The 24526-nt window shown below is 55.2% G+C and overlaps 2 protein-coding genes across 2 annotated transcripts in view; both read left to right on the top strand.

The window, feature by feature from the left end:
- KIAA1671 (KIAA1671 ortholog) overlaps window positions 1-13216 on the top strand; it is a 133376-nt gene extending 120160 nt beyond the window's left edge. The window contains exons 7-12 of the mRNA XM_018061072.1: window positions 979-1234; window positions 2668-2842; window positions 3591-3715; window positions 4596-4738; window positions 7109-7191; window positions 8164-13216. Coding sequence (XP_017916561.1) covers window positions 979-1234; window positions 2668-2842; window positions 3591-3715; window positions 4596-4738; window positions 7109-7187 — 778 coding nt within the window. The 3' untranslated portion in view covers window positions 7188-7191; window positions 8164-13216. The remainder of the gene's footprint in view (window positions 1-978; window positions 1235-2667; window positions 2843-3590; window positions 3716-4595; window positions 4739-7108; window positions 7192-8163) is intronic.
- On the top strand, window positions 15492-22028 carry CRYBB3 (crystallin beta B3). The gene is made up of 6 exons (XM_018061272.1): window positions 15492-15535; window positions 16699-16787; window positions 18249-18367; window positions 19529-19661; window positions 20433-20575; window positions 21716-22028. The coding sequence occupies exons 2-6, from the start codon at window positions 16713-16715 to the stop codon at window positions 21879-21881; spliced, it is 636 nt and encodes a 211-aa protein (XP_017916761.1). The 5' UTR covers window positions 15492-15535; window positions 16699-16712; the 3' UTR covers window positions 21882-22028.

Raw genomic sequence — 24526 nt, 5'->3', positions numbered from 1 at the left:
CACAGTAGAAGGAAAACGGGCGAAATTAATTTCTTTAAGATTTTTTCCCCTTTTTTAAAAGTCTTCTTCCTTTTTTTTAAAGGCAATTTTTTAAAGTCTTGATTGAATTAGTCACAATATCGCTTCTGTGGTTGGTTGGTTTGTTTGTTTGTTTTGGCCATGCAGCATGCAGAATCTTAGCTCCCCAACCAGGGGTCGAACCTTCTTCACTCCTTGCACTGGAAGTCGAAGTCTTAACCACTGGACCTCCAGGGAAATCCTGGCACAATTAATTTTAACAGTATATTCTGTGGAACCCAATACCCAGTGTGTGCTAAATCGCTTCAGTCATGTCTGACTCTGTGCAGCGTATGGACCAGAGCCTGCCAGGCTCCTCTCTCCGTGGGATTCTCTGGATGAGAATACTGGAGTGGGTTGCTGCGTGCTTCTGCAGGGGTCTTTCCCACCCAGGGAACCAGCCCACGTCTCTCGAGCCTCCTGCATTGGCAGTCCGGCTAGCGCCACCTGGGAAGCCCCACTGAGCCCAATAGACCCTTTATAAATACTGCCCTTGTAACATGCAATCACTGTAAAGTTATCACTGTGGTATTTTACTTGTTTATTTTTTTTCACTCCAAGTGTTAGGAGTCAGCGTGTAGTCTCTACCCTTGGCCCAGCTCAGCCCTCACTCGCCCCATTACAAGGGCCCAGCGGCCACAGGTGACCCTCGGCTCCCCTACTGGGCAGCACAGAGTTAGAGGATCTCGAGTGGGGGAGTGGCTCTTCCCATTCTGCACCTGTCCAGGTGTTCCAGAGGAACCGTGGACAGCACCTGGCTGGGCCCAGGATGGTTCTCCTCACTGGGATGATCTGTCTCTTATTTCCTGGCATACAAAGCACAGCCCACATCCTGCCTTCTGCCGAATCCCTTCCTTGACATTCAGGTCTCAGAAGCAACCTGCCTGACCACGCCTCCCTCGCTCCCTTCCATTCTCGTAGCTTGGCCCCCGAGTCCCCGTCCCCGGACAGCAGTGCCACCTCGGCTTGGAAGCAGCCCCCCAGCAGCCGCCTGTCCTCGCTGTCCTCCCAGACGGAGGTCACCTCGGCTGGGGACCAGCACGACTGTTCCAGGGAGCAGCGCAGCACCAGCGTGGACCAATCCAGCACGGACCTGGAATCCACTGACGGGATGGAGGGGCTGCCCCCGCCAGACGCCTGCCCCGCAAAGAAGGTGGACGACTTCCCCTTTATCGATGTGAGTCGGTAGCTGGGAGCAGTGCTGGAAACACTCCTCTCTCTCCTTTTTTTTTTAATGACTCAGGATGTTCTGCACCAGTCTGAGGCTGTAAGGGGGGCCCCAGGGAAATGGAACCAGGTCCCCCTCAAGCCAGCCCCTGCATCGCTGTGGCTCCCTCCCACTTCCTCTGAGTCTGAGAAACGGGCTCTGTTTGGTGACCACCGGAGGTACATGCTCTCCTCTTAGCAAGGGCAGATTCTTTATGATTTTCGTCTCTCCCTAGCTATCCCCACCCCCGACCAGCCCCCGCACTGGACATCCTCGTGGCCGGTTTGGGAAACAGCTTTGCAGACATCAACAGCCTACTGGGGTGTCTGTCACTTACCAGTTCTGGGAAATGAGTCACTGAAATTAGCTCATCATTGCTAACTTAAAAGGCCCTGGGTGACAGAATTTCTCCAAAGTGGACCTGAGAGGAAGAATCCAACATTTCACACCAGGACCTGAGCCGGCCGGGCAAAGAGACGCCCCCTGTAGGAACAGCTCTTGGCCGTGAGCCTGACTCAGATGCTGCTGGAACCAGGGCTGTCCCTGCCTGGGCTCCCTGAAGTCTTGCAGCCCCTCTAGGAAGGGGATACTAGTATCATTCCATTTTTACAAATAGGGCCACCTCAGCTCGGAGAGGGTAAGTCCCCTGCTTGAGGTCACACAACTAGGAATTGAACTGACCAGGAGATGAACCCCAAGCTCCCATCTCTCACCGTTGTCTCCTGGGGGATCACTGAGCCACAGCTGTCCCACCTCCTTGCTGGGCTCACCAGGGTGGTCTTCCTCAACCCCTCCCCCAGCCCTTCCAGCAGGAAAGGTAATGATCTTGGAAACCATCACTGACTCTCCCCCCGCCTCTGCTCAGAGCCTGCTGCTTGAAACAAATGCCTGGTGCTTAGAAGGTTGCTCCACCAGCTCCTACCTGCCCCCTGAATTACTGTGGGTAGAGGAAGGACCAAGTTGAGAATCTCAGCTCATGGACCCTGTGTGGAGTAAGATCTCTGTAAGGATTTAGTTAAGAGGATGTATTCAGTTATTCATTCAACAAACAAACAAATGTGTATTGAGCTCCCCGTTAATGTACTGCTCTAGCTCACCTGCTCGGATGATGTCACCAGGAGAGGGGGCAGCGTTTGCATTATGTGCCCACAATGTGCCAGGCACTGCGTGGGGCACGCCCGGTTCATTTGATTCTTAGAATCAGCCTACGTGGTATCCTTCACAAGGAACGTAGGTTTGAGGCCTTAGGTTCGTAGGAGAATGCAGAAATGCTGGTCCACGTGCCCCCTTAAATAGCATCTTGTGTCTATCGGCGCAGCCACGCACCCCTCCCAGGGGTGGTGCCCTCCCTTTATGTCTCCGGAGCTTCATCTTTTCCCTCTTCTTCCCTGCCACCCCCACAGCAAACCTCAGTGCTCGACTCAAGTGCCCTCAAGACCCGGGTGCAGCTCAGCAAGAGGAGCCGCCGCCGGGCTCCCACCGCCCACTCGCTCCGGCGCAGCCGCACCAGCGAGCCGGACGGCAGGTCCGCCTGGGAGGAGGAGGCCGACAGCTCGTGGATGTTCCGGGACTCCACGGGTACGCCCCCTCTCCTCCTCCGCGGGCCGCGCGCTGGCTAGCAGGAAGGAGTTAGGGTAAACCCTGGGAATAGCTTTCTGACTTTGAGGACTGCAGGACCTCGGAGCACAGTAACACAAGAAACTGATTTCTCATTATGCCGAGCTGGCTAGAAGCTAAGTGGGAACAGTTTTTGCGGATGCTCTGTTAATTGGGGCTCCACAGGTTGTAAGGGACTGAGACACAACTTTAGGATTCCACTGTATCCGCTTTGATCATTATTGGAGTCACCCTTATCCTCTCTGCAGGTTTCTTGGCTGGCCTTTTCGTCTAGATTCTCGAGTTGAAAGACCAGTTCATTCATTACCAGTCTTTTGGGGTTTCTGATCCATTATTCACGGCTATAGGTTTTCCTCTAAGGGCTTCCTCGTCTGCATTCCATGTCAAAACGTAAGCTGGATCTTAAAGAACAGATAGGAATTTGCTAGGGAAAGGTATTCTGGGTGAAAACAGCAACGGGATCAAAGAGGTCAGAGATGTGGAAAGAGTGTTCCGTGGGTGTGGCCGGGCCGGGGGATGTCAAGGAGTCTCTCTAAGCAGTTCAGCCTTGCCTGAGCCGGGACTAGCAGCAGTCTTGCTGGAAAGGCAGGGCCAGTTCATGGAGAACAGTGCGATTCCTGGCTAAGGAGTTGGGCTTGCTCTGTAGACAGACAGCTGGAATCTCAGAACGGTCGCTGCCGTTGACTTCAGTACCCTTTCTTTGCAACAGAGGAGAAATCCCCGAGAAAGGAAGAGTCAGATGAGGAGGAGAGGACCCCCAGGGCTGAGAGGACGCCCGTCTGCAGACCTCAGAGGATGCCTGTGTTTCCCGGTGTGGACCCGGCTGCACTGAAGGTACTGGACCTCGCACCCAGAGCTGTGCGCCGCCGCGGCCGCGAAACAGACAGGCCCATGCTTCTCACCTGCCTCCCTCCCTCCCTCGCCGCTCTCCCCCTTGCCTTGCCAGAGGCAGGGACAGGGACAGGCCCTGCTTACAGGAGGGGGCAGAGGCCCTGTGGAGGCTATTGGGCTTTTTCTCAAATGAGTTCCGGAGTCGGCACTGGGCAGCCCTCAGGCAGATCCCACTTTGGAAAGCCCCGGCAAACTCTTCGACCTTTGACCTTTAGGCTACTCCTGTATAAAATACAGAAAGCCAGCCTCCACCCTGGAAACGCGTATCCTGGAGCTTAAGCCCAGTAGAGTCCAGAGCCCAGTGCACAGGCTGCCAGGCTGCTGGTGGTGATGGTGACGACCACTGCACCTGGGGTCTGTGCCAGTGTTACCCTTGGGGACAAATGCCATCTGCCACCATCATAGCCCCGGCCCCCAGAGGAATTCTGTCTGAGCCCACCCTTCCAAGCCACCCCATTCCCTCCATGTCCTCCAAAAATGATGGCCTTTTTCGCCCACAAATCTGATAGTCAGAAACCCTACCGATTCACATGCACGTGAGCAAGGAGCTTAGAAGACCTGGTCGGTGGCCATAGATGAACTCCTGTCTCCGTCGTGGGGTTCTCGGGAAACTAGAGGGGTCGGAGGGGCCTGTGATGAGGACACCACTCGTGGTGGTGGTGATGTGAATTTCTGATGGTGGTTTGACCCCGATGGTCACGGGTGGCCTCTTGGACTACCGAACTGGCCTCTGGTTTTTCTTAGCCTCCACGTTCAGGTAGGATGGGATCCTTCCCCAGGCCAAAGGCAGCTAACAGACTTCACCCCTGTCTTCTCTCCCCAGGCTCAGCTGCACAAGAGGCCAGAGGCAGACAGCCCCAGTGAGACTTCTGGCTGGGCCCCCCAGCCCAAGACCCCCAAGTCTCCCTTCCAGCCTGGGGCGCTGGGCAGTCGTGTGCTGCCCTCTAGCATGGAGAAGGATGAGAGGTGAGAGTGTGGCTGGCACCTAAAAGTTAGGGCTTACTCGTGGTACCGTTATTGTCATACAAGAGCCACGACAGAACAGGGGTTGGCCAGCTGTGGGTCACATTCAGCCCACTGTCTGTGTTTGTTAATAAAGTTTTATTGGCACAGAGCCATTATGGAAGGGTTGTCCACAGTTGCCTTCCTGATGCAACTACCGGCTTGACGTGTTGACACAGACACCCTGTAACCTGCAAAGTCAGAGTTACTTACTATTTACCTTTGTATCTGCCCTTAGTGATAGAGGAAGACAGAAGAAGGGTTCAGAACCCAGACTTGAGGAAGGGTGTGGGAAAGGCTTCCAAGAGAAGGGGTGCCCGAGCTGGGTCATGAGACAAAAGAGGCAGCCAGTCACGTGCAAAGGCCCAGAGGCCCAGCAGAACTGGGTGCTGTGGGCAGTGCATGATATTGGCGTGTGGAGTGGGCCGTGGGAAGCAGAGGTCAAGAGGACGAGAGAGGGCGACAAGGCGGAGGCAGAGACGGTGGCTCGCTCTCTTTTGAAAAGTATTTATTTACTTGGCTGCTCCAGGTCTTGGTTGTGGCACACGGGATATTTAGTCCCAGCTTGTGAGCTCTAAGTTGTGGCACATGGGATCTTAGTTCCCTGACCAAGGCTCAGACCCTGGCCCCTGCGTTGGGAGCGCAGAGTCTTAACCACTGGACCGCCAGGGAAGTCCCGAGACAGTGCCTCTCTCTTGCTCTGGGGATGCCGGAATCGCCCTGGAGTCAGCTAAGGGTGCCAGGGTTTCTCGAGGGCTGGAGGGGCCCCCAGACTAGGGGCCCCCTGGTCCTGAGCCTCCACCAGGAGGCTTGCTTGGGGGCTACTCAGACCCCTTCCTGCCCAGGGGACCTCTTCTTCCTTGCAGACCCCCACCCCACCCCCAGCCAAATCACCAATGTCCCCAAGCCCTCCAGGACTGTGGGATTGGGAGCTCTCTCTGAGACCAACAGAAGTCAGGTCTCACGTGCACATGTGTTTGATTATAAAAGTCATGCACGCTCACCGTAGGAACTGTAGCAAATATAAAATGCATATAAAGCAGGAAAGAAAACCAGCCAAGATCTCACACCACTGCCGCCCCCCTTCACCCCCCACTCAAAGATGACCATGGTGAAATCTGGGCTTTTCTCCCTCCGTGGCTTTTAAATGTAGTCGAGATTACAGTGTACACTACACACAGCTTCTTTTCCGGTTATATGTTTCACATGATGGTTTTCCCATGCCCATCAAAATCTTCATAAGTGTGATCTCTCTTTCCTTTAAAAATGTTTCAAGAGTTTTTATTTCACTTCATCGTTTTTGTTCAAGTGATGTGTTCTCATGACAAACCATTCTGAGGACAAAAAAAGATACGTAAAGAAGAAAGTAAAAAATAAAACACTCAAAAGTGTTGTCATTCAGACGGTGATGACTCAAGTGTGTTCACTTGGGGAAAATGAACTTGTGACCTGAGTGCTTTCTGGATGTGTATTCTTCAATTTTAGAAAAAGCTGAAACAGATTGTACCTCCCCCAAACAATTATTGTTAATTATTTGGTAAACACAAGGCCTATCTAATCTATCTATATCTTACAGGCATTGTACTAGTCAGGGTTCTCCAAAGAAACATCCCATTAACATGTATACATTGGAAAATAGAGAGAAAGAGACAGAAGGATTTATTTTAAGGAATGGGCTTTCATGATTACAGAGGCTGACAAGTTCTGAAATCTACAGGCCAGGCGGGCAGGCTGGAGACCTGGGGAAAAGCCAGTGTTGCAGTTCAAGTCCCAAAGGCAGTATCTTTTCTGAGTTCCCCCTTCTTCTGGGGAGGTCGGTCTTTTTCAGTTAAAGCCTTCAGCTGATAGGATGGGGCCCACCATGTTATGGAGAATAATCTGCTTTATTCAGAGACCACTGGTTTTAATACTGACCTCATCTTAAAAAAAAAAAAAATACCTTCACAGAAGCATCTAGCTGACTGAGCAGCCGGGTACTGTGGCCTAGCCAAGAATTTTCACAAGCATTTGCATGGGTAGAGATGGATGGATGGATGGGTATTTGGGTGACGGATGGATGGAAATAATTTATGTGAGCATGAGTTTCTGCTGCAGGTGGTTTCATAGAATGGACATACCACGATGTATTGAACGTTCCCCATTTGGGAACTTGGGGGCGCCTTGGTTAGTTCCTGTCTCAATCACATGGACCTGGGCATCTTTGCCACCCGCGTAGGTGGCTCAGCCCTCCCACCCTGGCACAGCAGCAGGAGGCCTGGGTCCCACACAGCCCTGCCCGCAGGCCCAGCCCTCACTCAGGCTGGCACCTGACTCCCGGCGACTTTGTGGTTTCAGGTCGGAAGAGCCCTCTCCCCAGTGGCTGAAGGAGCTGAAATCCAAGAAGAGACAAAGCCTGTATGAGAATCAAGCTTGAGCAGGTATGGGGGCCCCGGAGTGGGTACTCAGGCAGAGCCTGCAACCCGAGGAGCAGGGAACTTGGGCCGGCAAGCAAAGGCTTGGAGACTTAGAGTGCTGTTCCTTGGAAGGAGAAGGGAAGACGTGGGTGAGGGTGTCCTGGGTTCCTGGGAAGATGAGGGCCGTGGTCTGCTGCCGCTTGGGGAAAACCACGCTGCTGGGCGGCCTGGGATGGGAGGGACAGGCAGGACTCTCGTCTTATGCCCTCGGCCAGCCTTTCTCACCGAATCTCAGCCCCACTTCATAAAATGACATCAAAATCAGCTTTTTCCACACTGCCCCCAATTTCTACATTCCTGTACAGTCTGCACGAGGCTTCCCAGGTGGTGCCAGTGGTAAAGAACCTGCCTGCCAATGCAGGGCACTTAAGAGATGCAGATTCAGTCCCTGGGTCTGGAAGATCCCCTGGGGGAGGGCACGGCAACCTGCTCCAGTATACTTGCCTGGAGAACCCCGTGGACGGAGGAGCTTGGTGGGCTACAGTCCATGGGGTCACTAGAGAGTCAGATACGAAGGAAGCCACTGAACACACACACACACACACACACACACACACTAAACTCCAAAAGTATCTCTGATCCTCCTGTAAACCTGTGCTCTAGGGTTTTGGAGAGGGGATAAGAGCCTGTGTCTGTTCAGCGTTCAGTGCTGTACCCATGATATCTCAGTCAGGCCTGCAGCGATCCATATGAGGGCACCAAAGCTGGCACCCTGACCTGATCCTGAACTGCAGGCTCATTCCATCATATCTGGCCACCTGCCGCCTTCTTCATCCCATTTCTCAAAAAAAACCAAAAAAACAAAAACCAAAGTCATCTCTCCTGGCCCATGGCTAGTTGCGGTGGCGTCTTGGGGAGCACCAGGAAAGCTTTGCGGGCTCGATGCTGGGAGAAGTGGGGTCTCACTTCCCCCCTTCTGACACCTGTCCTCTCCAGACAGGGGACACCGCCATGTCTAATGAACAAGCCTTAACTGTCCGAACCTGAAGACGAGGTCCCGCTGCTGCCGTCGCTTCCTGCACACGCCTGGTCCCTCCGGTTGGCCGGTCGGTCGGTCAGTCTATCGGTCCATGGAGAAGGCGTCTCAGTGCCCGTCCCCTGCAAGCTCCCCTGATGGATCAGGGAGGAAGGCTCATCTTTCACAAGCCCGTGCACCCTCTCTGCAGACAGCGCTTCAGGCTGGAGAAGAGACTGGGCGATCCAGAAATGTCCATGCTGATGGTTTTGGTTTTGGGGGATTTTTTTTCTTAAAACAAAGATGTGCATTTCTACGCATTTTTAGACTCCTGCAAAGCTCCAGGACCATGGATATAAAGGCTGGACCGGCTCCCCTGGGTTCTGAATCACGAAAGCGCCTCTTCCCCCCCTCACCCCAGGACCGATCTTTTTCAAAATGACATTTCCAAGGAAGATGAAAGCATTCATTTCCTGCTGTAACCAGTGGCCCAGGGCAGTGCCACCAGGCTGGGGGTGGAGGGTGGGGTGGTCTCGGCTGCTCCTTTGGCGAATTCCTTCTCCCTCTCAAAGCAGTCAGCAGCCCCCACCTGTAAGCACCCTTGCCGTGGTTCCTTCAAGTCTGTGTGTCCCCGCAGTGGGGCTGTGTGCAGGGCCAGCCCGTGGGCTCCTTCCTCACGTTCTGTGTGCTTCAGAAGGCGATAAAGCAATAATCTCACCAACTTTCTCTGCAATTCAGTGCGTATGTGTCTTTTCACGCTACAGAACAGGAGGAGAGGCGTGCGGGTATTGGATCATCTCAGGTTATCTTCTCCCCGCCCCCAAGCTTTGTAAAAGAGTGTCATTCTCACCCTTGTGCGCATTTTCCTGGTTCCTTCCTGGAGAGCTCTGAGCTCCTGTGGGGCGACCTTCGCTCCCAAGGCTTCCCAAACCTGCGGCCCAAACGGCAGTGCCTTTCCCTCCCGAGCCCCTGGAGTCTTTCTGGCAAAGTCATTTTCTGAGTGCGACCTGAGCTGCTGGCGTGGGAAGAACCACGCCCCGTTGGCCTCAGGGCGCCGGCGAATGCGGGGTCCTTTTTGTTCGCTCTCACCTCTCCATACCCTCCCTCCCCCCCCCAGCCCCCTAGTTCTCGAGGATCAGGTGCTTTTTCTAGGTCCCAACGCAGGAAGGGAGAGTCTTGCTGAAAGCCCTTCTCTGGAGGGGAGTCCCTCCACTCCCCCCAACCCCCAGTCCAGGGACTCCGGACAGACCTGCCGGATGCTAGGTGACCAAGTGCAGCCTTGACGGGCCTCTTTTTGCTCGCCAACTCTAAGCTCGTTCCCAGGAATCTCCAAGACCTCTAGGGTCTGCTCTGTCCTCTTGTTTGGTTTTTTTTTTTTTTTGGTGGAAGTTTCTCCACACCAGCCTCCTCCGCCTCTTAGGCCCGAGGCTCCAGCATACATACAGCCCAGAGATGGTCACCCCACCCGCCACGTCTGGAGTCGCCATAAACTTTGTGCCAACCTTGCCCGGGAGCCGCCCGCCTGAGAGAAGGATACCTGGGCAGTTCACAGTGCAGCCCGTGACCGCTGGGGGGCGCTGGGGCTGAGCTTGCTGAGTCTCGCTTGGAGAAATCCATTCTTCGCAGATGGTGTCAAAACACGCCTCCCTCCCCCCAGCCACCCCCTCCCTCCTTCAGTCTCTGTCGTCTCCTCAACTCTTCTTCCTCTCTTATCTCCCTTCACCACCTCTTCCCTCTTTTGGAGGATGGAGACCAATCCCGTTGTTCTGGGTTAAGACCAACACCTGGGCCAGAGAGGGGTTGTGGCTCAGCACAGTGGACAGTGACCCAGGTGGAGGGGGGCCCCTCCCCCCCGAGTCCTGTTGGTTGAGCTCCGGCCACTGGACGGGCGGTGGCTGGAGCCTGTCGCCCGGCAGCTTTGTGCATCTGTGTCTGGAGGTTTGGTCCTGCTTGACCATAGTCTGTATTCTCTTCATCCCTCGAGTTTGCAGTCAGTCCGTTCTCTTTGGCCATTTGGGGATTTAATCCTTTCAGGATCCACGTCAGTTGCTTTTTCTTTTTTTCTTTTAAAGACCCAGTTCACCTTTTATTTCAGTTTTGATGTTGTGACTTTCCAGGTCAACAGGTCCCCTTTAAAAGCCACTCCTAGTGCGCTCTGACCCTGGCCCCTTTTCTTGGCAACGGTCTTTCCATCTTTCTCAAGGTGGGGAGGCACCTTGGTTGCATCTTAGGCAGCAGGGAGTGACCTGCTATGTTCGGTCAGCACCCACCAGGCAAAAAGGCTCAGTTCTCAGTCAGTCGTGTTTCAGCCCAAGTTTACCCTAAAGGAAAGAAAAAAACCCTTGAAAATGATACTGACCTGGAATCCTTGAAAACGAGACTGACCTGGAGATCGTCGACCTAACCTCCCACTCCTGGACTGGAAATAAAACTCCATTTAATTCCTTGGTGATGAGGACGAGCAAAGTCCACCCCTTGAAACTGACTGCAGCAGCCTCATCCCTCCGCCGCAGAGCAGACAGTCTCACTGGGTCAGGAGCCACCAGCTCAACACGCTCCCAGGACCTCCGGCTCCGGCCGCGATCCGTACAGTGACATCTCCAGCAACCGATGCTCTGCTGGGAGCCTCTGCAGACAGCCAGCTGGGCCAGTGGGTTCTTTCACTTCTCCTCTTTCTAAGTGGGGTGAGCCCTCCGGGGCCACGCAGGGGGTTGTAAGTATGCTGGTTTCTTGAATTCTCCTGGAGCCGCCTTTGGAAACCCATCTCCTTTTCAACGGACTGAATAATGCCTTAACCATTCGTCTGCAGTCAAGTCGCCTGCACTCATTGAGACCTCCTCGCCTGGGCCTTTGGCGTTCTTTAAATGACAGTTTTATACAGAATGCATCCAAAATAAGATGGCTAGATAGGTGATTTTTTTTAAGTATAATCTCTCTCTCTTTCTCTCTCTCTCTCCCCACTTCCCTCTCCCCACCGGCTTTGCACATCAGCATTTTGACAGCTGCTCTTCTGAGAAGTCCATATCACTTTACCCTCCAGTTGATCCCCCTCTTCACACTCTTGCCTAAGAAATTCCACGGCAAGGCCTCAAGAGTCAGTGTGGTGGAAAACCCCTCAGTGCCACCTGAGAATCTCCGGTGGAAGAGATGTCCCCCCACCAGTGTTTAGGATGTTGGGGGCTTTGAGCGACGCGGCCCCGACAACCTCCAGTTGCCTGGGATTTGGGGAGAGGACAGTCAGATGGGGAGGTTTTGCAGGGGACCAGCCAGGCTGCATGCTTTCAGCTCTTTCTTCCGTGCTTCCCGGGGAGAAGTGAGGCCAGCTCTTGGTGTTGGAATAGACGTGGGCCCAACGACCGAGGCCCTCAGCCTCAGAGGCTGTGCAGGTGATTTGGAAAACCCTGAGGCATGGTTTCCCCGAAGGAGAGCTCAGCTGCTTCTGCCCGGTGCTGCTAACCACCTTGTCCATTTATGTTTTGCTTCGCGATGCCCACAGACTGCCCAGGAGCCAGGCGTGATTAAAGCCCCACAGACGTGTGGTCGGATCTTCTCCAAACTGAAACGTTGGCGTCCAGGTGACTCCTTCGTGGAAGATGGCATCCCACCCAAGGAGAGCCTCCCTCCTCCTCCTCCCCCATCCCTGTGGTCCTTCCCTTAATACAGGAAGCTGGACGATGGTGGCCTCTGTGTGAACCAGCATTGCAGGGTGAGGTCTGTGGGGAATGGGGAGGAAGGCCCTTTCCGCTGGGAATTGCCCCTCCCTCCTATTTCAGCCGTGGCGTTGCTATAGTCAGACTGTGTGTTTCCTCTTTTGGCCTGTGTTGAAACAGAAAAGTGAAAGAAAAAGAAAAAATAAGCCCCATGGCATTGTGATGCCATGGGGTAGGAGGGACCCACTCCACCTGGATGGGGATCCACCCTGGGCTCCGCCCCCTTAGGGAGTGGTGGATCTGAGTCCCGTGCTGAGAGCCACCAGGTGCCACCGTGTTGGGATTCTGGGCAAGGCGAGGGTCTGGAAACGCAGAACCACGTAGAAAGCCAGTAGGCACAAACGTGCTGGGCCCTGGCCAGTCTGTGTCTCCTTTGCCCCCTCGCCCCCATCACCCCTCTAGAGATCTCGTTCTTTGTGTGGGTTGGCTTCTGCAGGGAGGGGAGGACCAGGAAGTCAGGTTCTTGGAAAGTCAGCCTGAGATTTCTGGCAAGGCCGCCCCTCAGCCCCTCCCCATCGTCCTCTCTGAATCCCCTTGCCACCCTCACACCTGGCACCACACCATCTCATGAATCAGCCTGGCACCTGCTTAACCATCTCTGGTGGCGGCGTGCCTGTTTAAGAAAAATATATGTATAGTGCCAGTTGTGTGAAAGAATTATCTCGTTCCATACCGCCTTATAGATCCTGTAAATACGGGGCTCGTAAAAGTCACCCATTGTGTTACGGGAAATATTTTGTACTGCATTGAGTCATATCAGTATCCTCCAAGTCCTTATACTTCCCCTGTGACTATGATCCTTAGAATGCTCTGTAAGATGGGGGCAGTAAAGATATATATATACCTACACCATTGTATTTTCCTGACCTTTCTCCTGGGTCCCTTCCTCCAATACTTGAGTCATGATCGAAAAGGAACTTGAGTCCTGTGTGCAGGAAAGTTGAAGCGTCCTGCCAGCTGGTGTCCTCGCGGTTGCCTTACGAATTCACGGGCTCCAGGAGGTTTGAACGGAAGGCGGTCGACCGGCACTTTATTCAATCCCAGAAAGGACGTCTCTAATCATGTGACTGAGAATTCATCCAGAAAGAAAAAAAAACTATATTTTTACCGTCAAAACCAACGGGGCCTCCCGGACCTCTCAGAGTATCGGATGCCTACAAGTGCTTTTCTATTTTGTAACTGTAAAGAGATTTCATACGCACAGCAGAGCAGTTGGGAGTCTGGTCGACTGCCCTAAAACACAATGACCTTTTGCATGTACAAAGATGTCACATTCAGACTCTGGAAACAGCAAATAAAGCTTTGACGCGAGCTGCCCTAGAGACCTCAGCGTGTCGGTGTGTGAATGAATGGACTCCCCCACGCATGCTTGCCTGTCCCCAGCTGAGTCAGTCCCTCCACCGCGCTGAGGGGGGCCAGTCTGGGGGGCCTGGCTGCAGGAGGGCACAGCAGGGGTCCTGGGAACAGGGGCGGGATGGAGGCAGAGCCGGATCTCCATTCGACGTGGGCTTGAGTCCCCGACTCTGCTTCCTCCTGGCTGTGGGGTGTCTCTGGACCCCCACGCTCCTCCAGAATAGAGGTGGTGAGGGTGATATGAGCTGGCAGAAGTTAAAGGCAGTGGCCCCAGGTGGACTCAGCTTGTCTGCACAACATCTGGCAAAATGACAGGGGTTGTCTTAAATTATCATAAGGAGGGGAGGGTGTGCTCCTGGCATGTAGTGAGAGGAGGCCAGGGATGCTGATAAACATCCCCCACTGCCCAGGACAGCCCTCCTGCCCCGTCACGAAGAATAATTCAGTCCCGCTTGGCAAAAGCGCCAAGACCGAGAACTTTAGCTTAAAGACGTGCAGCATTCGAGATCTGGGCACCTGCGTCTTCAGGACCCTAAAGGAGCTGATGGGGGGGGGCGGTCAGGGGGAATCAAGCCTGCTGGGCCGTCCCCGCCTCTGTCACCCCTGATGTCCCCAGCGGGTGCCAGCTGCATCTCAGGTTAAGGGGCTGAGACCTACTCTGCTCTGCACGAGCGCCAGAAGGAAGCAGCCCCTTGGTCTGAATTGTCAGCAGTGGGCAGGATCCTCAGTGATTAAGAAAGTGAGGCTTCCCTGTTTTGCTCCCGTGGCTCGAGGAGAGAGAAGCTTCTCCACTAGCAGATGAGCCCGTGGCTGTGACCTTCGTTCACTCCCCCAAGGTCACACAGATCCACCGGGTTCTAGAGCCCCGCTGTCACCCACCTCTCTGGGGATGCTGGGGTTTATGGTGACTTGAGGGTTTTAGCCAAAAACAAGCAACAGCTAAAGAAAACCCTCAGCTTAACAATTCACTCCTTTGCCCCGTCATTTATTTTATTGCTTCAGTAACCACTGAATACAAGTTCCTCTCGTCTATCTTAGAGTAGAGCGCTCCTCTGAAATCTTTGTTAAGCTGCAGTGGCGTACATTGAAACAGTGGTTACCTGTGGACACAGCTCGCTCACAGATGCGCCAAAGAAATGGAGAGAAAGAGCAGACAGACACAGACACGGTTCAAAGCCATGGCCACCTGACGCTGTGATGCTGAGTGTAATTCCCACGGAAGACACTTGGTGGCGCCAGTCGCTGCTTGGGGCTCACCCTGCTTCTATAACGGCTCGTTATAAAATTAAGGCTGAATGCAACTGTGGCTTTTCGCCTTTTTTCATAAAAGCAGAAGTCCTCTAGATTTCTTTCTGTTGGAGAAAACGGGTACTAATGTAGGTCTTTCATAAAAGCAAAGTGGCTTGAAGCAAACTTTTGAAAACAGGAAATTCTGTAGCTGTCACAGGTGAAATTATACTTTGTTAGACACTCACACAAAATGCATGGATCTAAGTTTTTGGTCATAAATAAAGTGACTGTCATGATCGTCTTTATACCTATTGAGGCTGAGAGCTGGACCCTGGAGAAGACCAGCCCCTCCGCCTCCTGTCTGCTGTGTGACCCTGGCTAAGTGACTTCACCTCTCTGAACTGTCTCCCCCTCTATAAAGTGGCAGTCACAGTTCCTCCCCTCCAGAGAGCTGCATGAGGACTGAACACACTGCTCATGAAGCTGGCCCAGCGCCGTGGACATAGTAGGTCTCCCGTAAATGATCACTGTCGTCTGTAGAAAAGGCATCTTTGTTGGGTCTGTTACCACGTCTCATGGAAATGTGTGGGTGGATTTACACCCACCTTGGAGGGGATGTTCAGGGTGATCGGACTTAAATTTTAGGCCCCATGACACAGGGGAAAATTGAGAAATTCTAGGGCCTGGCGCTTTAAGAACTGGAGCCATTCCGAGGGTGTCACCCACCCCAAAAAGAAGATGCTGGCACTGAGAAGCCAGAGCAAGGAAGTTGGGGGCACTGAGAGCTTGGTGCTGCAGGGCTCCCCGGGAGGCTGGCGCGGCCCACCTGCCCCCAGGAAGTCATCAGAGACCACGGCTGAGGACACAGGCCCGGGGGCCTCCCCAGGCCTGCTATTGAGGTGAAGTGGCGCGCACGGAATCGGGCGGACAGGGCGCTGCCTCAGCAAGCCGGGATGTGCTGGGCTGTCAGAAAGCGCCCATAAATAGGGCAGTCCTGGCGGCAGTGGACTGAGTCTGCAGACGGCGCCGGCCCCCTCTCTCCTCACGGCGACGGCAACAGGTGCACTCCGAGGGTGCGGGGACGGGGAGGCCGGCCCAGCCCTGGGCGGCTTCCAGGGGAGGGGACGTGCATGGCCGGCCCCCCACACCAGCCGGGGGTCCACGTGACGGCCGGAGCCAGCCGGTGTCTGACAGGGCGAGCCCTGGGGTGTGAGCTCAGGGCAGGGCCCCTGCAGAGACTGAGAACCGCTGAGGAAGGGGAGTGGGTAAAGTGGGGGGCCGGGCCCTCTGCTGAGAGTCCTCCCTGACCTGGCCCCATTTCCAGGCCCCGCTTTTTGATGAGGCTGGACACAGGCCGGCAGACAGCATCGCCTGAGTATAAGGGCCACGCAGCCCGCCCGCTCCCAGGAAAACCATGGGAGCCTGTGTGTGCGTGTGTGTGCACTTGTGGGTGTGTTTATAAACAGAACAGTCCTGTGCGTCTGGGTGTTTGGCATCAGGCAGATCCTTCCATGTAAGAACTCAGGTCCAGTGGTGTGTGGCACCATCCCTAGGGATGGAGGGGTGCCATCTGTCTGTCTGTCTGCATCTGGGTCTCTAAGTGGCTGCTATACGGTGAGTGCTCTGTAAACGCGTGTGGGATGAAAACAGAAGCTGAGCGGGTGTCCCAGGGCCTGCTCTCCAGCATCTTGCTTTCTCTAGACGTCTGTCCATCTGTTTCCCACTAGTCCGTGGTCTCCTGTTTCAATCACCGAGCCCAGGGCAAGGGAACGACTGGGTTCTCTTGGAATTTTTGGCAAAATAAGGAATCGGTGAATGGAAGCCTACTGCCTGGGGGCGGAGGTGGGAGTGATCCTAGCGGAGGAGGCTCCCCGAGGCCCGCCCCCCAACCCCTGAGCAGAGTCTGGAGGCGTAGTGTCCCCCCTAAGCTCTGGGGGAGGGGGAAGGGCACGGGCTTTGGAGCCCCATCCCAGCCCCGCCTCCCTGGGCCTAGGGATTTCCGCCTGTAAAATGGGTATCCACCTCCCCTGACTGTCCCAGGCCCTGTGGGCCACAGCAGATGCTTGGTGGGATGCTTGCTAAATGACAGCAGGTTGGTTGTGAGCACCGACCACATCCCAGGTCTCAGAGGCGGCCGAGTTCTGGAGCTTATCTTCAACTCCAGGCACCTGGGTTTCCCCCCCAGGCGCACCTGGTGACCGTTTGCTTTGATCGAAGCCACAGGGGTTCCCGCGGAGATGGCAGAGCAGCACAGCGCACCGGAGCAGGCTGCGGCCGGGAAGAGCCATGGCGGCCTCGGGGGCAGCTACAAGGTACGGGGGTCAGGGAGCGGTCCCAGGGGGCCCTGGGCCCAGGGCTGCCCATGGTCCTCGGGGCCCGCCTCCCGGCCGGGCAGCCTCTCTCCAGAAAGCAGCAGCAGCCCTTCCTGCCAGCCGGGAGCAGGAGGGCATCTCCCCTCTCTGCCCACTCTTGCCTCTTCTGTGTCCTCGTCTGCACGGGGGACCTGGTCACACCCACACTGCCAGTGTCGACGGGGCTTTCAGGAGACACGGCGCTGACCCTCCTGCCTGAGTTCGGTCCAGTCCCTGGGCCTCCCTGGACCTCAGCAGCCCCACCTTTAACCTGGGGACGGCATTCATGCTTCTCAGGGAGGGTCAAACGTCGGTGCCATTATCACAGCCAGCAAACAGAGAAATCCAAGAGCTGGCATTTGTGGGCTCTTTCCGCCCTTTCTAAGCTATCCCGGTGGCTTTAATTTAACGTGTGGTCCCAGGATGGATTGACGAAGGAAGTAAGTGGGGTCTTTGACCAGACTGGGGGGCACCGGGAGGAGAAGAGCAGCACAGAGGCTTGCCTGGCTCTGCGCCTGATTCGTGGGTGAATCAGCCTCACCCTGTGGACCCCCAGCTATCCCCCCACTGGAGAAGGGGGCATCACTGCCAGCCTTCATCACTGCTTATGAGAGAAGCGCTGGCAGGCTTACTGAATCCAGTACCTCCACCTAACCTGCTGTGCAGCCCCGAACCCTTTCTGAGCCCCCCTTGACCGTTGTGTAAAAGGACTGGAGCTGATGTTCCCCAGAGACCCGCTACAGAGACAGTTAGTGCTTTTAAGCGGGTGAAGGAGGCAAAACCCACCTCTGCCTTGGCAGCCCCTTCCTCGCGGGCACAGGGGCAGGTGAAGTTTAGCTAGTGCAAGCTGGAGTTGTGTTTGTGCTGCCCAGGACTTTCAAAATGGAGACATGTCACATTAAGGCAGTAACAGATTTCGGCTTCTCTCAAAAAGCGTAGAAGGGGGCCCACAGCCCCTCCTGACCACAGCAGCGTCGTTTCTCTAGAGTCCTCCCTCCAGTCATTTTGGACATTTCGCTTTGCCGTTTTTGGCCAGACACCCAGCTTGCAGTCCCCTGGATTAATGGGGTTCCTGGAGACGTTTCTTGACTTCCTACTTTTGCATTCCAGTCCCCTATAATGAAAAGGACATCTTTTTTTTTAGTGTTAGTTCTAAAAGGTCTTGTAGGTCTTCATAAAACCGTTCAGGGGTCGCAAAGAGTCGGACACGACTGAGTGACTCGACTGAACTGAACTGGAGGCGTTGCCCTCTGTGGCCACCAGGGGGCAGGGCAAGCCCGCGGCGCTGCTGGCTTCAGGCCTGTTCCAGGCAGAGCTGTTGGAGCAGGGGGTGGTACCTGCCTCCAAGGCCCTCCGAGGCAGGACACGGGCTGGGATTGGGAGCCCGGCCCCGATGCGATGCTCAGGAGGCTGCGCTTCTAGGTGATCGTGTACGAAATGGAGAACTTCCAGGGCAAGAGGTGCGAGCTCACAGCCGAGTGCCCCAATCTGACGGAAAGCCTGCTGGAGAAGGTGGGCTCCATCCAGGTGGAGTCGGGCCCGTGAGTACCCGGACCCACAGCCCTCCTCCCAACCCTGAGTCCTCTGGGAGTCGGGAGGGCCAGGAGCAAGCTCTCAATCTGCTGTGGGGCCTTAGGCAACTCCCTCCCCATATCTGGCCTCAGTCTTCCCACCTGTAAATGGGAGCATTGAACAGTGATTCTCTTGGACTCCTTCCAGCTCCCCATCTCTGGGGTCAGTAGCAGAGCATTGTGCAGAGAGGACAGAGGAAGACACGCGCCCGGCTCAGTGCCCAGCTAGTGAGGTCTAATACTGATGACTTTAATAGCGATGATAACATCTAAGTTCTAATGTGCTTGATATCCTGGAATGGCTCAGTGGTAAGGACTCTGCCTGCCAATGCAGGAGACTCAGGTTCGATCCCTGGGGTGGGAAGATCCCCTGGAGAAGGAAATGGCAACTAGTATTCTTCCTGGGAAATCCCATGGACAGAGGAGCCTGGCAGGCTGCAGTCTATAGGGTCGCAAAGAGTCAGGCACAACTGAGTGACTAAACAACAGCAACAATACCCCTAAATCCTCACCGCTGCCCCCTTGACAGGTAAGGAAACTGAGGCCAAAGTGGTTGACTGTTCTGTCCACATCCACCTAGTAGGCAGGAGTCCCCTGCTGGACCCCGAATTATTCAGATGAAAAGTCCAGGCTGTGGTACTAACCACTTGGGTGAGGTGCTTCACCCTCTGGGCCTCTGTTTTCTCATCTGTCAAATGGGAATAATAAGCATATGGACTTAAGAGTTTTTGTGAAAATGGACAGAGAGATATAACTGTAATAATAAGAATAACAATCTAATAGAGGAATTAGAGGAGGAGGAGGGGGAGGAATAAGGAAGGAGAAAGAGGAGGAGCTGGCGATGGAATCCTTACTGTGTGCCAGGCCTGCTGCTGGAAACGTTTCTGAGCAGTCTATACGGAGGCTGCACCTAAAACCGATTTCAATGCTCTTTCCCAGGCTGGTTTTCTGGCTCCGAGTCTCAGCTCCTAGTAAGTTCTAGTAACTCCCTCAATACCAGGACTAGGGTCGGAGGAAAGGGGCAGGGTCAAAGGTCAGCAGCTCTTGGGCACCACCCCCCTCCCTAGACATGGGTCCTCCCCACCCCCAGGGCAGCAGAGATGAGTGACCCAGCCCTCCTTCCTCCTGCAGGTGGCTGGCATTTGAGCGCAGGGCCTTCCGCGGGGAGCAGTACGTCCTGGAGAAGGGGGACTACCCTCGCTGGGATGCCTGGTCCAACAGTCACCACAGCGACAGCCTCCTGTCCCTCCGGCCCCTGCACATTGTGAGTACAGCCCCTGGAAGCCAGACATGCTGGGCGCTTCTGGCAGGCTCCTTTCACGAGCTCAGCCAAGGGCTCGGCTGGCATGGACCTGGCCCGGGGAGAGCCCTCGTTATTTCTGATCTGAGTGGTTTTGGGGGGACAAGAAGTGGGCTACTGAATGGGCACTGAGCTGCGGGTCAGGAGGCCAGGATTCATATCTTGCCTTAGCCAGCAGGTCACTGGCATGTCCCTCTGTGGCCTTATTAAAATCGGGAGCCACGTGGTCCAGTCGAACCCATACAGCCCGGTAAATAGCTTCAGAAAGTAACTGCAAATCAGCTCAAGTCCTTCCGCTGTGTTTCTCCAACACCTGAAAGAGACCTGGTGCCTGGTGGCTCTTCCCTCCCACCTGCTGACTCAGGCCAGCGGCTAGTCCCGCCCTTCCTCCTGCTCACAATGACTGATGCTCCTTGGAGGGGGGATGGGAGGAGAAAGGCCAGGTAGACCGACTCAGAATCTGCTTTCATAAAGCGGGGATGTTTCTACAAGAGTGAGTCTGGTTTCCTGCCTCCTTCTCCGTGCCTCGGTGTCCCTATCTGCTAAATGACGAGGTTTAACCAGACCTGAAAGCCTCCTCTCTCAGTTTCACGGCTCTCTGGCTCTGGAAGTCCTAAGGAGACCAGCTCTGGGGGTGGGTGTTACTCTGCGGTGCCTTGAGCCTTTGCTGGAGCCTCCTGGGCCCTCTGTCCTGGGCATGGGAGCAGCCGGTTCATCCCATGGTCTTGCCCCCAGGATGGCCCGGATCACAAACTGCATCTCTTTGAGAACCCGGCTTTCGGCGGCCGCAAGATGGAGATAGTGGACGATGACGTGCCCAGCCTCTGGGCTCACGGCTTCCAGGACCGAGTGGCGAGCGTCCGGGCCATCAACGGGACGTAAGGGACCCTGCCCCACCCTTGCCCTGCCCTGTCCTCCAGTTCCCATGCCTCGGGCTCCAAACGGAATCTCTGTTCACGGTTTAGTACATAGCTGGCATTTCCGGCTCCCCCGGGGTCTGAAGGCCCTTCATTCGAGTCAGGGCCCCTATACCAGCCTTGCTCAAAGCCCCCATGATTTGAATGTCCACCTGCTTGGATTCCTGTACCATTGGATTTCCAGGAAGCCTCGACTTAGAGACAGTTTTGTTTTGTTTTGTTTTGTTTTAACCAAGTGAAATCTGAACTCCCCTAGACTTTGGAGTTCAGATTTGTTTTCCCCCTTTTCACAGTCTTTGTCCTTCTCACCAGGAGACCCAGCATGTATGTAGGGGTGGCATAAGTGGTACATTGGAGAACAGGCTCTTCTCCTCCCTCCTTCTAGGCTTAATATCTCTGTTAATGCAATCTTAGGGTCACTCTCCCTTTGTCTAGGCAACTACATCTCACTTGCGGGCTTGTAACCTGGGGTTGGGCCTCGAGAGGTGCCACCTCTTCCTGATAATACTGTATTCAACAACTTTTCACTGAGCGTCTGCTGTGTGTAGGGTACGGGGGCAATAAGAACTACACAAGTCCCATAATTCATCCCTTGGTAAATTCACAGTTTAATAGGGAAACAGACCAGGAAACAGCTATTCACAGTTCGTAGCCATCAGAACTGTGATGGGGGACATGCAGGGGCTCTGGGGGTCCTGATGAGGTACTTGGTTTAGCCTGGGGCAATCAGGAAGGGCTCTCTGGAGGAGGAGATGTCCAAATTGATAGGTAAATGTTGCTGTGAAAGAGGGAATGAAATGAGGATGAGGCAAGGAACAGCATTCCAGGCAGAAGGAACAGCAGGTGTAAAGGCTCAGACATGTGGGTTCAGGGAGAGGCTGAGACGGGCTGGAGTGTGGGGTATGAAGGAAGAATGAGAGGCAAGGCTAGAGTCTCGTTTGTGAGCAGGGCTAGGAGTTTGCATTCATCCCCAGGGCACTGGGAAGCCAAGGAAGGATTCGCCCAGGTGGAGAGCAGGCTCAGGGGCTGGTTTTCAAAGACTGGGTCTGGCTGGGAGGCGAGAGCCCGGAGGCTTCTCACGCTGACCTCGCCTCCCTGCAGGTGGGTTGGCTACGAGTTCCCGGGCTACCGTGGGCGCCAGTACGTGTTCGAGCGGGGCGAGTACCGCCACTGGAACGAGTGGGACGCGAACCAGCCGCAGCTGCAGTCCGTGCGCCGCATCCGCGACCAGAAGTGGCACAAGCGAGGCGTGTTCCTCAGCAGCTGAAGGGCGCCCGGGCCCCAGTGGCCCAGGCCCGCACCGGGGGGCAGCAAAGGCAAGAAGAGGAGGCTCCAGGGCCGGGGTGAGGGCCTGCTGGGCCACCCTTCTCCCGAATCTGCTCAATAAAGCCTGGGGCCGGCCCCCCACCTGCCATGCTCCTCCGTGTCACTGCATGAGGGGGCGGGCCCGGGGTGGAGCCGGGGAGGGGCAGGGCGAGGGAGGCTGCGGGGGAAGGTTCTGAGCGCCCCGTGGGACGGCTGGGAGCTGTGCTCCCACTCCAAGCCCCCGGTTCTCAGCAGCTGAGCCCTGATATCGTGTCTGTCCGCCTGTGTCTCCATCTGGCAGTCTGTCCATCCGTCCATCCTTCCAGTCTTCCTTCCGTATTTCTCTGTTTTCTTCTGTCCATTGGTTTATCCATCCTTCCTTCTACCTGCTCATCTTTCTTTCTGTTCCTGCGGATCGTCCTTCCCTCCATCCTTCCATCCGCTATTCATTCATCCATTGATCCATCCACCCCTCCCTCCATCCATCCATCCATGCAGCCACCCTTGCGGCCACCCTCTCACCCATCCATCCTTCTCCTTGCCCATCCACCTGTCCATCATCCCCGCTCCGTCTCTCTGTCTGTCTCTGTTTTCTTTAACGTATTCGACAAATGCCAGGCCCTGTTCAAGGCCTGAGGTCACAGCAGAGAACCGAACAAAAGTCCCGCCCTCACGGAGCTCACCTTCTATGACAGAGCCCGAACATAAGTGAGCAAGTTTGACCGTAACGTCAGGAGGTGGCCAAGGTTAAGGAGAAGAAAGCGGGATTCAAGGATGCAGGGTGATGGGGTGGTGGTCAGGGAACTCCACTCTGAGGAGGCGACATTTGAGCTCAGACCTAAGTGAGCTGGGGGAACATTCCGGGTGGAAGGAGAACAGGCTTTGCAGCCGAGGGTGGGAGACACAGCAGTGTTGCTCCAACGCAGCAGTGGGAGGCCAGTGGGTCTGGAATGTGTCACCTGAGAGATTGGGAGGGGTCAGAGAGGGAGTTAAGGTTGGCGTGTAGGGCTCTACCGACCCTGGCAAACTCTGACTCTTCTCCAGGAGGTGGGAGCCACGGAGAGTTTGAACGAACCGAGTTTGAACTGTCTGCCTTTAGGTTTAACAGGACCGCTCTGGCTGGGGCCCAGAACACAGACAGTGGGGCTGAGGGGAGGCAGGGGGACGGGTCGGGAGGCTCTTGCAGAGATCGGGGTGAGCTGAGATGACGTGGTGCCCCGACCATCTCTCTTCCATGCTCAGTGGCCGCCCTCTGCCCTTCTGCAGCCTCGGATTGACGGCTGAGCCCCCACCCCACCCCCGACTCCTGACCATCACTGCTCTGAGCCTCAGTGGCTTCATCTGGCCCAAGGGGGTTGCCAAGCAGAGCCCGGTACACAAATGAGTCTCCTCTGACCTCCCTCCCCCAGTGGGAAGAGGAGGGACTGTCTGGTAGGACAGGTGCCAGCTGGCTTCCTGGGGACCAGTCCCCACCCCTCCCGCTTCCAGAAGTCCCCCCGACTTTGCTCCCCTGTGGCACCCAGAGCCCCTCCCCTCCACCCCCAGCCTCCCCATGGCCAAGGCAGCTGCTGTGGGGGAGGCCCGTGGGGCCCCAGGAAGACATGAAAGACAGGGCAATTTATTCAGCTCCTTCAGCCTGCCTGTTGAAAAGAAACGCACAGCAGAGAAGTCACCTCGAATCATTTTTTTCAAAAGATATAAATACAATAAATCTTGTTTGTTTAGTTTTGGCTGTGCTGGGCCTCCGTTGCTGCGTGGGTTTTTCTCTAGCTGTCGACAGTGGGGTCACCCTCGTGCTGCGGCGCTGGGCTCCTCATGGTGCTGGCTCCTCGCCTGCAGAGCACAGGCTCCAGGGCACTCAGGCGTCAGTAGCAGTGGCGTGCGGGCTCAGTCGTGGGGCATGCGGGCACATGTTGTGGGGCACATGTTGTGGGGCATACGTCGTGGGGCACATGGGCACACAGTCGTGTGGCACGCGGGCTTAGTTGGCGGCAGCATGGGGGATCTTCCCGAACCAGGGGTTGAACCCAGGTCTTCTGCATTGGCAGGCTGATTCTTTACCACCGAGCGACCAGGGAAGCCCCCTCAAATGGACTTTTTACTTTGGTTCAATCCTCTTAAAGGCCCAGGAAGCACAGGGAGGGACAGCCAACTGCCGAGGTCACACAGCCCAGCGAGCTGCAGTGCTGGGATTTGACCCCAGGCTGCATAACCCCAAAAGGCTGCTCTTAATTCCAACCTAGACTCAAATTCCAGTCGGTGCAGGGGCAGGGCCTAAACAGAATAGCAAAACAAGAGCATCCCTCAGTGAGAAAAGGTCAAGGTTCAGAACCAGGAAATCATTTAGCTTAATTGAGAGACCTCGTAGACTAGTGGTTAGAGGCGCGGTGACCCAGATGGGCCTTGGATCCACACCACTTAGTTCCTTCTGAGGCTCCATCATCTACTGTGTGCCTGTGGGCAAGTCACTTAACCTCTCTGTGCCTCCATCACCTCGTCTGTAACATGAAGTTAATAACTCTATCTAGGTTGCTTTGAGTACCTGTATAAGTTTAATTTGCAGAGAGGGATGAGAACAGTAGCCCATGAGAACTATGGGCTCCAAAA

Source organism: Capra hircus, chromosome 17, assembly GCF_001704415.2.
Source record: "Capra hircus breed San Clemente chromosome 17, ASM170441v1, whole genome shotgun sequence".
NCBI classification, from domain to species: domain Eukaryota; kingdom Metazoa; phylum Chordata; class Mammalia; order Artiodactyla; family Bovidae; genus Capra; species Capra hircus.
Note: the sequence above shows the minus strand (reverse complement) of the source record. Positions and strands in the feature narration are given on the sequence as shown.

Coding starts and splice junctions, on each gene's coding strand:
- CRYBB3 (XM_018061272.1), top strand. CDS start 16,713: ATGGCAGAGCAGCACAGCGCACCGGAGCAGGCTGCGGCCGGGAAGAGC. Junction 16,788..18,248: donor GCCTCGGGGGCAGCTACAAG/GTACGGGGGTCA, acceptor CTGCGCTTCTAG/GTGATCGTGTACGAAATGGA. Junction 19,662..20,432: donor CCCTCCGGCCCCTGCACATT/GTGAGTACAGCC, acceptor TCTTGCCCCCAG/GATGGCCCGGATCACAAACT.